Below are 14121 nucleotides of genomic sequence, written 5' to 3' on the forward strand. Positions count from 1 at the left end.
TTATTAGAGGCAACAGATTACTGACTCTCTAGTTAGGGAGGAAAAGTCTCAGCCCTTTTCTCATACTAACGCATTTAATTCTCACAGCAATCTTTAAAGTGGTAACTATTGTTATACCATTTTATAGATGAGAAAACTAAAAGACACAAGTTTATACAGGTAGTAAGTGGCAGAGCCAGGATTTAATCTTAGACAATCTAGTTCTAGCATTTATGCTGCTAATTACCATTCTTTTCTTCCTGGGAAGGAGAGAATGAGTTGATTGAGGGGCCAAGTGTTACAACGATAGATATTCAGAGTGTTTTGTGCATGCATGCGCACGCACATGTGTGTGTGTGTATAAAATTACATGATCCAGTTTGAATCTCTGATGATATTTTTAATCATGTTACTAACACTGTATGCTTAAAACTGCAAATAAACTTACGGCACTGTTATTGAATAGCATTTGTTTATCTTTCTGGCAGGTGACTTAATGATAATACCAAGTTCTGAATTGAGGATACAAATTTGTAAGTGTATTATTGACTTTTATCATGCAGAACCACCAAAGCAGCATATTACAGGTAAAGTTTTCAATAGTCTTTCAGTAATAACTTATGTCTTTATAAAATAGAACAGTCTTTCTCATTTCTCTTTGAACTTGGAAAGACAGAGTGGGATCATAAATGCAACACATCGGGCTTCCCTGGTGATGCAGTGGTTAAGAATCCACCTGCCAATACAGGGGATATGGGTTCGAGCCCTGATCTGGAAAGATCCCAGATCTAGGCCACAACTACTGAGCCTGAGCTCTAGCTCTCATGCTCTGCAACAAGAGAAGCCAGGACAATGAGAAGCCCACGCACTGCAACGAAGAGTAGCCCCCGCTCACCACAACTAGAGAAAGCCCACGTGCAGCAGTGAAGACCCAACGCAGCCAAAAATAAAAATTAATTAATTTTTAAAAAATAAATAAATGCAACACATCAAAACAGTTCTTTTGGTAGTCTCAAACTCTTCAGTCATTTTAAACAAAAAAATTTATGTATTTTTTTCAACTTTAGATTTTTCTGATGCTAAATATAACAGAATTTTTAAAGTCATACCCAAGTTAGTTTAATTATAATTATTACTATTAATGTTATTTAATACTGTTGATAATATTATTATTTTATAATATTTATAATTATTCATAATCTCTGTCCCACCCACCTAGATGTTAAATTCCTAATGCTAATAACATTCTCTACCATGTTTGGAAAAAGAGTTCTGCATGTTACAGCTAAGGGATCATAATATTTAATGATAAAATGAGTCACACTGAAATGGGTGGTATCAAGATAGAGGGCACTTGCAATGTAGAGGATATAATGTTACTTAGGACATACTTCCTACCTTCATAGTTTCTGTAATTCATAATCTATCTAGGAAAGGAGAGAAGATATAAAATACATTTTTAAGTTATATGTTCCTTTAAATGGGTGGCAATAAGACTGGTAGAAAAGAAAGCTAACTTATGAATAGGGAAAAATGGGAGGACATATGAAGTAGAGAAATGAGTAAAGAAATTATTAACTGTCAGATCTGAGCTATTGAGATAAACAGGAGAAAGTGTTTGGTAGATAGTAGACATTGGATACTAAAAGCAGAGACCAGAAATACAGGTTTGAAATTCACCCAAATAGAGGTGAAAATTGAAACCATCAGGGTGCTTGAGTTTTCCAGGAGATAAAGCATGTAAGCAGCAAGGGACCAAGAACAGCAACATGGAGAGTGCCCATATTGAGATCTGGGGAAAAACAAAACAAAACAAAAAGCAATCCAAAGAAACTGGCAATGAAGGAAGGTTCAGAGAGGAGGAGGAAAAGCTAAAGACTGCCATGTCTTGTGTGCCAGTGAATGAAATGTTTGATGAAGGAAGTAGTGGTCTCAGTGTCAAATACTGTAGAGGCTTCTGTAATTGAGGAATGAAAACGCCAACTGATGTGATATCTGAAAAGTTGTAGTTCATTTTTGGCAGATCTATTGCCATTAAGTGGTCAGGGCAGATACAGGACTAAAGAATGAGAGGATTGTGAGAACAGAGGCAGTGAATGCAGACTTATATATTAAAATCAGATGGAGAAGAAAAAGAAGGAAGATGGAGAACAATTCAACTGGTAGCAAAATCAAAGATATTTGGTTTTGTTATTATTTATAATTTTTAGGATAGGGAAAAATGAAGTTTTCCCCTATAGGCAGAGGAATAAGAAGCTAGTACGTGGAAAATTGGAGGGTGGAATTCCCAAAGAAGGCATGAGAGGATGGAATTAAGAGCACAAGTTTAGGGTTAACCTAGGCAATATATACACAGTCTTTTTAAAATAGAAAGAAAGGGAGACAAATGATATATAAGATATGACAGAGGAGTTAAGGTGCAGAGAAGTGAGGTTGATCTTAATTTGACCAGGCTCTGAAAATTGGGAATCTTAGGCAATGCTCTCACTAGCTGTCACACAGTTGGTTTCAGGTGATGGGCATGGCAGGATAGCTGGGACCACAGCTGAAAAGTCCTCAGTAGAGCAATAGTAAGAGATGTAGCCCTGGAGACAGGAATCAGGTCCATGAGCCTTAATATTACTATATCCTTCTGTAGAAATGTAAACTCAATATATAAAGATACAGTAAGTATAAAGTACATTTTGGTTGGTCCATGCATATGACAGGCTATTATGCAAATAAAATTATGATTTGGGAAAATATAGAATGAGAAAAGGCTTACAATAAAATCTTTAGTGGCTGCAGTTGAATGTAAAATTCTGCATATAGTATATTGTTAAAGTTATATGCATACATTAAAAATATCAGTAAGAAATATACCAGATTTACAATAATCTGTAACATAGTAGCTGCTTAATAGATCAAAAAAAACAAAAGAAATATACCAGAATGTTAAGGTTGTTCTCTCTGGATGGTGAAATTCTGCAACTTGTGGTTTTCTCTTTATATTTTTTAAATGCCTAAAGTGAGTAGCTAGGGCCTTACCATAGAGAACCCATCACAGGAGTGGACAGGGCCTTGTCCAGGGCTAAAGATCAAATTCAGAAAGACAAGACAAACTGACAGACATCTCAGAACTATGGCAAAGTTAAAGAATCTAGTTGGTCTCAAAAGTCAAGAAGTCAGGGAGGTAGATAAGTATATCACTAAGAGAGAAAATAGCTGCGTCTCACGTGAGCAGGTACCCTCTGCTGTGTATTTAATCTCTCTAGTTGAGTGTAGTTGGTCAGGTACCTGTGCAGCTGTATCAAAGGAGAGGTGGTGTTTCTCACAGGCGCTACAGCAGAAGGAAATTATTATAAGACATGTCGCCAAGAATCAAACTTCCCTAAGATACCATTTTCACTAGCATTTATCAGAACAGCATTATATTTTCACCTCTTATTTCATCACCAAATTACGTAATTATGGTCCCTTGAAAGCACTAAAGTAATGTATTGACTTGAATAGTGAAAACATTTAGTATTTGTAATCATGCCACTTTCCTTCATGGAAAGGTATATCTAGAGAAAAGAAATATTGTTCTTTTTTAGAATTTAAGATACGCCTCCAACTCTGCAGTCCTATTTCAAATGCTACACCAGGGATCAGCAAACTATGGACCCCAGGCCAAAATTGGCCCTCTGTAAATACACTTTTATTGGAACACGGCCATGCCCACTTATTTTTGTATGGTTTATGCCTGCTTTCATGCTATGGTAGCAGAGTTGAGTATTTGAGAGAGAAATCTTATAACCTGCAAAGCCTAAAATACTGATACCTGGCCTTTTATAGAAGTTTGCCAATCCCTGTGCTATACCATTTTAACATGCCATAAACTTTTTTAAAGTTTCTGTTATTGCTGTTGTTTAATGTTTACTCATTCTTTTGTTTAATGTAGATGATTACTATGTGAAATAACTGTACATATTTATTCACTAATTGTTGTTAGGTTACCAGCAGGCTAGTTCATCATATAAGATTAAAATGGCTGAAGTTGGAGGATTGGCAAAAACAATGGTCCAGTCATTGGTGTTGTTTGAAAATCAACTTGTTGAGAAACTTTGGGTACTTAAAACTCTACAACATCTCTCAGCTTCTGGTTTGTATATTATTGTACATATTTGAACACTTCATTCTCAACTATTTTTGTTTTCATCTAGTAATGTCAAGGCTGTACAGCATAAATAATTTTAAAATTTATTTTCAGAAGTTAATTGTACTTTAATGGTGAAAGCACAAGCAGCCAGTGGAATCTGTGCTCACCTCAATGACCCAGATCCCTCTGGACAGCTTCTATTTCGTTCATCCGAAATACTTTGGAACTTATTGGAAAAATCTTCAAAAGAAGAAATCATACAACAGCTTAGTAACTTGGAATGTTTGCTGTAAGTATATGTGGTTAGATAGGAATTTTTAACCTTAAAACGATAGCCAGTGACATAACTAAATTTTTTTTTTAATTTATGTTCAGTTAGGCTTTTGATTCATGTAATGGCTATGTTTCAGGACATTTTTTTTGTACCATGGTATAAATGCATCTGCACAATAACAAGTCTTTTTTTTTTCTATGTGGAAGGCTTTTAAAGTAGCTTGTTAACAAAACTAAATTATGTCCTTGAGTATGTATAAAGTAAAATTAGATATTTAAAAGAACTATTTCATTTGTTCATTTAGTAAACCTATTTTTGAGTACTTACTGTCTTCCAGATACTACAGTAAGCATTAGCAATAAAATATGAGTGAGCCTTTGAGTTACTTATTCATATATTCATCAAATAATTATTGTCTGCTCTGTGCCAAGTTCAGTACTAGGCTGTGGAAATACAACTGAAAACAATACAGAAATGGTCTCTGCTTTCACGGCACTTGCATTATGTTAAGAGAGAGAGACAAGTAAATAGGCAACTAAAAGAGAGCATACTAAATGTTATGAAAGAGATTACTGCAAGGTCCTTCATGTTCTCCTGAAGATGGTGGATCAGCACAGTTTTGTTTGCAAGCAACTGAACCCCCAACCCAACTGATATAAACCGAATAGGAAATTTTATGGGCTCATGTAACTACAAAGTCAAGGATAAAACTGGTTTCATGTGCAGCTGTATTCAAGGCTCAGCAAATATCAGGACTTGGGCCCTCTTCATCCCTCTGCACTATTTTCCACTGTGTTGGCTTTAGTCTCATGATCCATATGGTAAGACCTACGAGGTCTAGCTTCACATAATCACAACCCCAAACCAAGCAGAAGATAAGACTTGCTATTCCAAAAGCTCAAATAAAATCCTTATAATTGAGTCCCTGTTGACCCTTAGTGGTCTGGTGTTGGCCATATGCCCATTTCAGAGTGAGTTACAGTGACAGAAAGAAGGAATGCTCTAACTCGCTTCCTTTTAGTTGAAGGCAGCTTTACAAGACCAAAAGTGGGTAAAGAGTGAATGCCTAAATAAACATAAGGGTACTATTATCACAAGAAGGGCAAGTGGCTCCTAGAAGATAAAGCAACAAATGTCCATTGTACAGGGAACCTGACCCAGACTTGGAGAGTTAATCAGCACTTCCTAATAAACCCTAATCTGGTATCTGAATGATAAATGTGATTTAGCAACACAAGAGTTCTGCATGCAGAGAGCATCCTAGACAGGGGAACAGAAGTGAAAGAAGAATTTAGCAAAATCAAAAAAATTGAAAGAAATTCAATATAGTGAGAGCAAAAAGTACAGGGTAGAATAGTGAGAGATGAAGCTAACAATGTTAGCAGGGACTGTAACATGAAAGGCCTGATAAGCCTTGGTAGGGAGGTAGGACTTTATCCTAAGAACAAAGAAAAGCCTTTAAGTATCAGTAATTTTAAAAAGGAAAATGACGTGATTGAATCTTTATTTTAGAGCAGTCACTTTGACCACCAGGTATAGATTGGACTGAGCCATTCTTATCTAGTCCCTCAGAGAACTAGAGGCAGATTTGTGTAGAAAAGATTAGAAATATTTTGAAATGAGTAGTAAAATGTAAAAAGGGAGATTTTGTTGGTAGACACTTAGGTGGTATTTCCATAGAAATATGGCTTTAAAGATATGACTTCACTTTTTAGGGCTTTGAAGAAAGTATTTAAAAATCTGTTTACAAGAGGTCTTAGTCATTATGATCGTCAGCTTAGAAATGACATATTAGTGATCACAACAATTATATCTCAAAATCCTGGAGCACCAATGATTGTAAGTATGAATCAAATTGCATTTTAATTCTAATTGTGGAAGTGGTGGATGTGGGGGGAGGAGGGAGTCCTGAACTATGTTGTAACATTTATGTACTTTGTTGTAATGCCAAGTTATATTGTAATGTCATTATGGTCACCAGTATACTTGCACTCTGCCAGTTATTCTTTGCATCCCTTTGGAAGGTTGAGATCCTCCTCATGTATTATAATTTGCTCACAAATATAATTTACTCAGCTGGGCATAAGACCTAAATAGACATTTCTCCAAAGAAGACAAACAAACGGCCAACAGGCACATGAAAACATCCTCCTCATTGCTAATTATTAGAGAAATGCAAATCAAAACTACAGTGAGGTACCACCTCACACTGGTCAGAATGGCCATCATTAAAAAGTCTACAGAAAAACAGGGACTTCCCTGGTGGTCCAGTGGGTAAGGCTCTGTGCTTCCAATACAGGGGGCCCAGGTTCAATTCCTGGTCGGGGGTAGGGGAACTAGATCCTGCATGCATGCCATGATGAAGAGTTCGCATGCCACAACTAAGAGGTCTGCATGTCACAACTAAAAAGATCCCACATGCCGCAACTAAAGATCCAGCATGCCCCGGTGAAGATCCCACGTGCTGCAATTAAGACCCGGAGCAGCCAAAATAAATAAATATTAAAAAGAAAAGTCTACAAAAAACAAATGCTGGAGGGGGTGTGGAGAAAAGGGAACCCTCCTACACTGTTGGTGGGAATGTAAATTGGTGCAGCCACTATGGAAAACAGTATGGAGGTTCCTCAAAAAACTAAAAATAGAGTTGCCATATGCTCCAGCAATCCCACTTCTGGGCACATATCAGACGAAGCTATAATTTGAAAAGATACATGCACCCCTGTGTTCATAGCAGCACTATTTACAATAGCCAAGACATCAACAGATGAATGGATAAAGAAGATGTGGTATATATATACAATGGAATACTACTCAGCCATAAAAAGAATGAAATAATGCCATTTGCAGCAACATGGATGGACCTAGAGATTATCATACTAAGTCACACAGAGAAAGACAAATACCATATGATATCACTTATATGTGGAATCTAAAAACAACACAAATGAACATATCTATGAAACAGAAACAGACTCACAGATATAGAGAACAGACTTGTGGTTGCCAAGGGGGAGGGGGTGGGGGAGGGAAGGATTGGGAGTTTGGGATGAGCAGATGCAAACTATTATATCTAGGATGGATAAACAGCAAGGTCCTACTGTATAGCACAGGGAACTATATTCAGTATCTTATGATAAACCATAATGGAAAAGAATATGAAAAAGAATATATGTATAACTGAATCACTTTGCTGTACAGCAGAAATTAACACAACATTGTAAATCAACTAGACTTCAATAAAATTTTTTAAAACACCAAACAGTCAAGGAATTTATACTGTGCAAATGGGGAAAACGTCCTACATAGCTTCCTAGTCAAGGTTGTAATGTGTAGATGGGCCTATGTTTCTGTGGAAGCCCCTGGTCAGTCAATAAATTCTCATTAGCATCCTTGCAAACATTCAGGTGAATTCCATGAATGTGAGTCAATAGGAATAACATCTTCTCATTTTAAAGAAACCATATGGATCTTAAGGTAGTAGGAATATATAGTTGCCAACTCAAAAGCCCAAGGTTTGTCCCTATAAATTCTCCCTAATGTCCGAAGTCCAACTAGGATATCTCTGTCAGGAATGAGTTCCCTCACGCTGAAATGTTTTCTGGTCATTCTTCAGGGCTTTTCATGTTAAGTAGGAATTGTTTGTTGTCTCTTGACCAAACCTTTGACATATTTGAGAGTGGTTGGGGTCAGGGTGGGGAGCCAGGGAGTGTTTAAGAAGAAAAGCTGTTGAAAATAACTGTTTTCTTCCCTTCTTTCGTCCCTTGAAGATATAGATAATGAATTACATAAGTTACTTCTAGCAGTACGTTTTGGGTTCTTACCAAATTTTAAACAGTATCTTGTAAAATATTCATAGAATAATGTAATATATTTTTTAGAACCTACAGAAGTAAGTTTAATATTAAATAAATTACAAGTTTATCTGGCTATATGCTTCTATTTTCTTTCTTTCATCCCTTATTATTAGTGCTTTATGAACTCAGATGAATGACAAGGAGAGTCTGATAAAAAAATACCTATATATTAAGTAAATATGGGCATCTGTAACTTAATTTCCATATAATTAATTCATCCTTCTGTTTATTTTGTGTATTTATATTAGGAGTGTGGCTTTACCAGGGATTTGATATTGTTTGCAACATTTAATGAAGGTAAAAACCATAAAACTTTCAACTTATAATCATCTTAATGAGTCATACATCATTTCAGCTTTTATTTTACTCTGCCTTTTTTTTCCCCTCTCACAGTTAAAAGCCAAAATCCTTTGGTGAAAGGTCTTAAGTTTTCTAATTCCTATGAAGATTTTGAGTTGAAGAAATTGCTATTCAATATAATTGTGACCTTTTGTAAAGATTTATCTACTATACAGGTAAAAAGTAATCAAAATAAAAATTAAAATTATCTCACTTTGTAGTATAACTTTTTAAAAGCCACGGCTGCAAATCTTTCATCAGCCCATATATTTACCATAGAAGGTAACAAACTCGTATTCACTGGAATTTCACTTTTTCAAAATTCTTATCTATTAATGAACAGTGAATTTACCTAAATTTAAACCACATAAACCAAGGAAAAGCAGGAAAACCGTGGAGATTTATTTATATATTTAGAGCTCCTGAATAAGAGAACATAAACTGAAAGAAAATCCATATAGGCCCACCCAGCCTAATAGTCTATCTTTGACCATAGTAATGAGGGATGATTTTAATGCTGGAGGAAATTGCTCATCTCTATGCTGCCCATCTCAAACTGTATGAACCTGCTTTTTCTCCACACAAATCTAACCTCCTTATGTACATATTTTTATTACCCATGAATTATCTTAATACTTTATATCCTACATAAAGCATGGTGTAATTTGAAGAGCACTGGAAATGAATTTCACTTCTGTCTTATTGCCTACTAGCTGTATGGCCTTGGCAAAGTCACCTAAACTTTCTGAGGCTCAGTTCCTCCTTCTGTTGTGAGACTGAGATAAAGGCTTTGTAAACTATAAAGCAACAGAAAAAAATATACTACTTACTAACAATTCCATTAGTTTAGTTATTACTGCATTAATTGAAATTTCATTTTAGTCTTAAAACTCTTTCAAGTTCCAAGGGAGGATTCATTCTATCAATTTCATTAGTGATAATATAAATGTGGTATAATATGGTGGTTAAGGCTTTAGTCAGGTGGAATCCAGTGCTGTCGCTTTCTAGCAATGTGATCTTGAATACATAGTTTAGAGTCTCTAAATTCCAGTTATCTCAACTTCAAAGTGGGGAAAACACCTATCTCATGGAATTATTATGAGGATTAAAAGAGCTAAAAACAATTTTTTTTGGTAATGCCACTTTGAAGCATATACTAAAAAATGCTCAGAAAAAAACTGTCTTTACAGTTATAACTTTATTATTCATATCAAAAATGTACACTCCATAGAAGCTAAGTGTATTTTCTGAAATGCAATATAGAAAATCATTCAATAGAATATGGTTTATTATTATAGTGGCGTACTATATAACTGTTAAAATGACAGATACAAAGATAAGAAAATTTACACTATAGTTTATAAACCAATTTTGTTTGACAACAAAGTCAAATGGCACAAAGACTGATAAGCTTCTTAAAGCACTATGTGAGCAATGGAATCAACTAATTTTTTTTCTGTCATATGTTTGTGTTTGTGGCTCAGTAATGGTAGTGATAATGAATACGTGTACTGTTATATGCAGTTCACAGAGTATTTCAAAAAAATTATCCACTTACTACTTACAGCAGTGCTAGAACTAATTGTTATTCTTGTTTTCTCAGTTCTAAATCTTGTGCTCTTTCCATGTGGAATAGTAGAAAATTTAGAAAAATTCATAGATTTATTGTGAAAAAATCTTTGTAGAATAATGCCAGATGAAAAGAAAATTGAATAGAATATAGCACATGGTGTGTTACTATCTTGTGAACCATAAATATATATCAATCAGAATCAGCTATAATATTAACTTGATTGTCATATTATAATAGCTTTGCATTTTTGTTTTATTTTTATTGACATCATGGATTCAGTACAGTTTTAAAATTCTTGGCGTGTAATTAACTATGGCTTGTGACCTGACTGGTATTCACTGGATAGAGTATTTGTATAAGTTCTGTTGCCTATGCTTAAAAATAGCCATAGTCTATTATCATAACTTCAAACAAAATTGACTTCTTAAAGTATATATACAATTGACTCTCTGAAATGTTTCCTTTAAGAAACAAAAGTAAGGAAGACAGAAATAACCACCAGTTTATTTGCTCTAAATTTTCGACTCCTGTGGTTTTATCGTAAGCGGGAGGTAAACTGCATATATAAGCAGCATAGATTAAAAAAACTAATACTTATTTTATATTATTGTCAGCCATAGAGTGTATATCCCAGAAAGGGGGATCATAGTGAACTGTTGTTATTAGTGAGTTTGGTTTTGGGTTTTTTTAATTTCTGGTACTTAACATAGCTTGGAATCTTTAGGAAGAAAGTATTTTGAAATGATCATCAATAACACATCAAATTGGAAATATTTTATTAAATTTTCTTATATTAAATAAAATTGTTTTAATTATGTTTCTAACATAGTACTTTTTGCCCTTTCTCATAGCTATTAATTGATGGCAAAGTTATTTTGGCTTTGTTTACCTATGTTAAAAAGCCTGAGAAACACAAAATAGTTGAATGGTCTGCAGCACAGTATGAAGAATTACAACTGCACGCAATTGCCACTTTGTCATCAGTGGCTCCTTTTTTAATAGACGAGTACATGTTGTATCAGGGAAATGCTCACGTCCTTGCATTTTTAGAATGGTGTGACAGTGAAGGTAAGTGGCCTTTCAGATTCCTGTCAAAATTCTAATCTACATATTTCAACTGAATGGCGGTGTAGAAAAAGAAATACAATTAAAAGGAGAACTAGTAGATCTGGCCTTCTGTGATCTTAATGTGTTTAAATGGTGTTTTAAGGAAAAAAGCCTGAGATTTCATTTATAGTCAGACATTAGTAAATGTTAGCATAGTTGATGCATACCTTTCAGTAAAATGAATCATTCATATAAACTGATTTAAATTTTTATATTAGGCCCATCCAATAATTATACTGTCCTGTAATATTTTAATTAATCATTCAACAAATATTTATTGAATGCCTACTAGTAACCATATATTGTTTTAGCTACTAACGAAACATTTATGTTCAAAATAAATGAAGTCCATACCTTCATGGAGCTTCAGATCTAGATCTCTAGCCACATGTAGTCTGCCAAGTTAGCAGAGCCCCAATTTGTATGAATATTTCATTTCAATTCTCATAATTCTTAGAAGGGAAATAAGAAATACATTCTTTTTTAAAAAAAAATTATAAGTAAGATACTGTATTCTTCTCTGGTAGTAACTTTGCTCTGGAAATAATTTTGTATGGTACATTTTCATTAGGTCAAGAATAGCACTCATCCATGAGGAAGAAAAAATTATAGCTTATTTTTATTCTCTAGTTTTTAATATGCTGAGTTACTAAATTTAGTCATGTTAAATTACTGTGCATTAAATAAAACAATTTTCCTGTCTCTCCTTTATATTATTTATGTTTACAGAAGTCTATAAGGCAAAAAAAAGGAAATGCTGCCTAACAAGAAGAAGTCTGATAGCTAACAGTTATTGAGTACCTACTATGTGATAGGCCTTAACCCCCTCAGCAGTATTAAACCATTTAGGCCTCACAACAAATCTAGGAGTTATAGGTTCTATTATTAGCCCTGTTGGTCAGTGGGTAGAATTCAGAGAAGTTAAATAACTTGTTCCTTGCCACATAGTAAGTGATTTAATGCAGGCAGTCTAGCTCCAGAATCCACATTTCTAAACCTATACATACTACTGAGAACAGTATTTTGAACTTTTTTTTTTAGCATTAAACAAAAAGCTACTTCTAAAAGAACCTTTCAAAGAAAGCATATTATAACGAAGAAAGAGAACTTGCCTTGTTATTTATCAAGACTGACCATAAAGCTATAGTAATTAAAATTGTATGGTACTTGACCAGGCATAGACCAGTGGAATGGAATATATGGGAGGTTGGCATCATCAGAGATGATACTGCCAATCAATGAGAGAAGGTTGGTTCTCGGGCAGTTGGCCCTCCGTGTGAAAAAATAAAAATTAGATCCTTTCAACTTGTTTAAAAAAGTCAATTGCAAAATGAATTAAAGCCCTAAATGCAAAAAGTTAAACTGTAAAAATCTTAGAAGAAAACATGGGAAATTATCTTTATGATAACAGGGTAGAAACAGACTTTTTAAATACGGAAGAGCTTAACTATAAAAAAGATTATTAAATGTATTAAGTACTGTAAAACAGAAATATCTGTATTACAAAATCTGAATAAGATAATCTATAAATTGAGGGAAGATATTTACTCACCACTCTGACTGATAAACGATTAGAATTCAGGTTCATAAGGAACTCCTACATATCAAAAAGAAAATAACTCAGTAGAGAAGTAGGCAAACAATAGAGATTGCCAAGAAAATTCTTCAAAATTTTTGGAGAAAATTTCAAATTTTCAAAAAAAATTAAAAGACACTCAACCCCACTGGTAATCAGAGAAATGTAATGACTCTGCAAATTAAGATAACAATGAACTACCATTTCACATTTAATAGATTGGGAAAAAATCTATTTCTTATACATTGTATCCATATAACCACTTTGGGGAACAATTTGGCAACTTTAATAAAATTCCATGTGGGTATATGATTCTGGTGTCACAGGCAAAACACTTCTCAGTGGGAACAAGAGGACATGAACTAGAATGTTCATTGTAGCAATTTGTACTAGTGAATGGATAAACTGTTATTTATAAACTGGATGTAGAAAGCAGTTAAAACTGAGTGACCTAGATCTACTTGTAACAATGTGAATAATTTTAAAAATACAACGTTGAGGGCTTCCCTGGTGGCGCAGTGGTTGAGAGTCCGCCTGCCGATACACAGGACACGGGTTCGTGCCCCGGTCCAGGAAGATCCCACATGCCGCAGAGCGGCTAGGCCCGTGAGCCATGGCCGCTGGGCCTGCGTGTCCGGAGCCTGTGCTCCGTAGCGGGAGAGGCCACAACAGTGAGAGGCCCGCGTACAGCAAAAAAAAAAAACAACATTGAGTAACAGAAACAAGTTACAGAAGATACATACAATAATCATACATTTGAGTAAAATTTAAAAACATATTTCTGTACTGGAAATAGAAAGAGGAGGGGGATGGAATCATATTTACTTCTCTAAAAAAAAAAACCCTAAAGTATGACAAAAATTTTAACATCTCTTTAAACTTATATAGATATAAAAGATGTCTAATCTAAATTTCTTGATGTAAAGTAACTATTAATATTTCTCTACAGATTCCTTCTTTAGTCATGGGAACAGTTTTCATGGTACAGGTGGCCGTGGAAACAAGTTTGCCCAGATGCGTTACAGTTTAAGACTCTTGAGAGCCATGGTCTACCTTGAGCATGAGACCGTAAACAAGGATCTTTGTGAAAAGAGAGCAATTCAGCAACTGATAGGTAAAAACATAACATGTTTGTGTCCTGATGAAAGTAGAATGTTTATAAATTAGAACTTTTGTTTGAAATGTTTTTCTACACATTTATTTTGTCCTATATCTGACAAACTCCTGAATATTTTCTTGATTTTTGTTTCATACTGTTGCTATAAATTAGTTTGTCTTTACTGAAACATCATGATCACT

At 34.6% G+C, this 14121-nt stretch overlaps 1 protein-coding gene and 1 long non-coding RNA gene across 5 annotated transcripts in view; one reads left to right on the top strand and one right to left on the bottom strand.

Annotated features, from left to right (window-relative positions):
• Positions 1-14121, top strand: part of CFAP69 (cilia and flagella associated protein 69) — a 73220-nt gene that overhangs the window by 27687 nt on the left and 31412 nt on the right. For 3 of the 4 annotated variants that reach the window (XM_049714754.1, XM_004265623.3, XM_049714755.1), the window contains 8 exons: positions 468-566; positions 3953-4102; positions 4211-4388; positions 6089-6212; positions 8476-8524; positions 8621-8742; positions 10991-11207; positions 13772-13936. In XM_049714754.1, the coding sequence (XP_049570711.1) occupies positions 468-566; positions 3953-4102; positions 4211-4388; positions 6089-6212; positions 8476-8524; positions 8621-8742; positions 10991-11207; positions 13772-13936 (1104 nt within the window). The remainder of the gene's footprint in view (positions 1-467; positions 567-3952; positions 4103-4210; positions 4389-6088; positions 6213-8475; positions 8525-8620; positions 8743-10990; positions 11208-13771; positions 13937-14121) is intronic. The other variant, XM_049714753.1, reaches the window with a different exon arrangement.
• Positions 1-14121, bottom strand: part of LOC125965388 (uncharacterized) — a 42657-nt gene that overhangs the window by 23216 nt on the left and 5320 nt on the right. The gene's annotated exons all lie outside the window — the stretch shown is intronic.

Source organism: Orcinus orca, chromosome 9, assembly GCF_937001465.1.
Source record: "Orcinus orca chromosome 9, mOrcOrc1.1, whole genome shotgun sequence".
In the NCBI taxonomy this organism is placed as follows: domain Eukaryota; kingdom Metazoa; phylum Chordata; class Mammalia; order Artiodactyla; family Delphinidae; genus Orcinus; species Orcinus orca.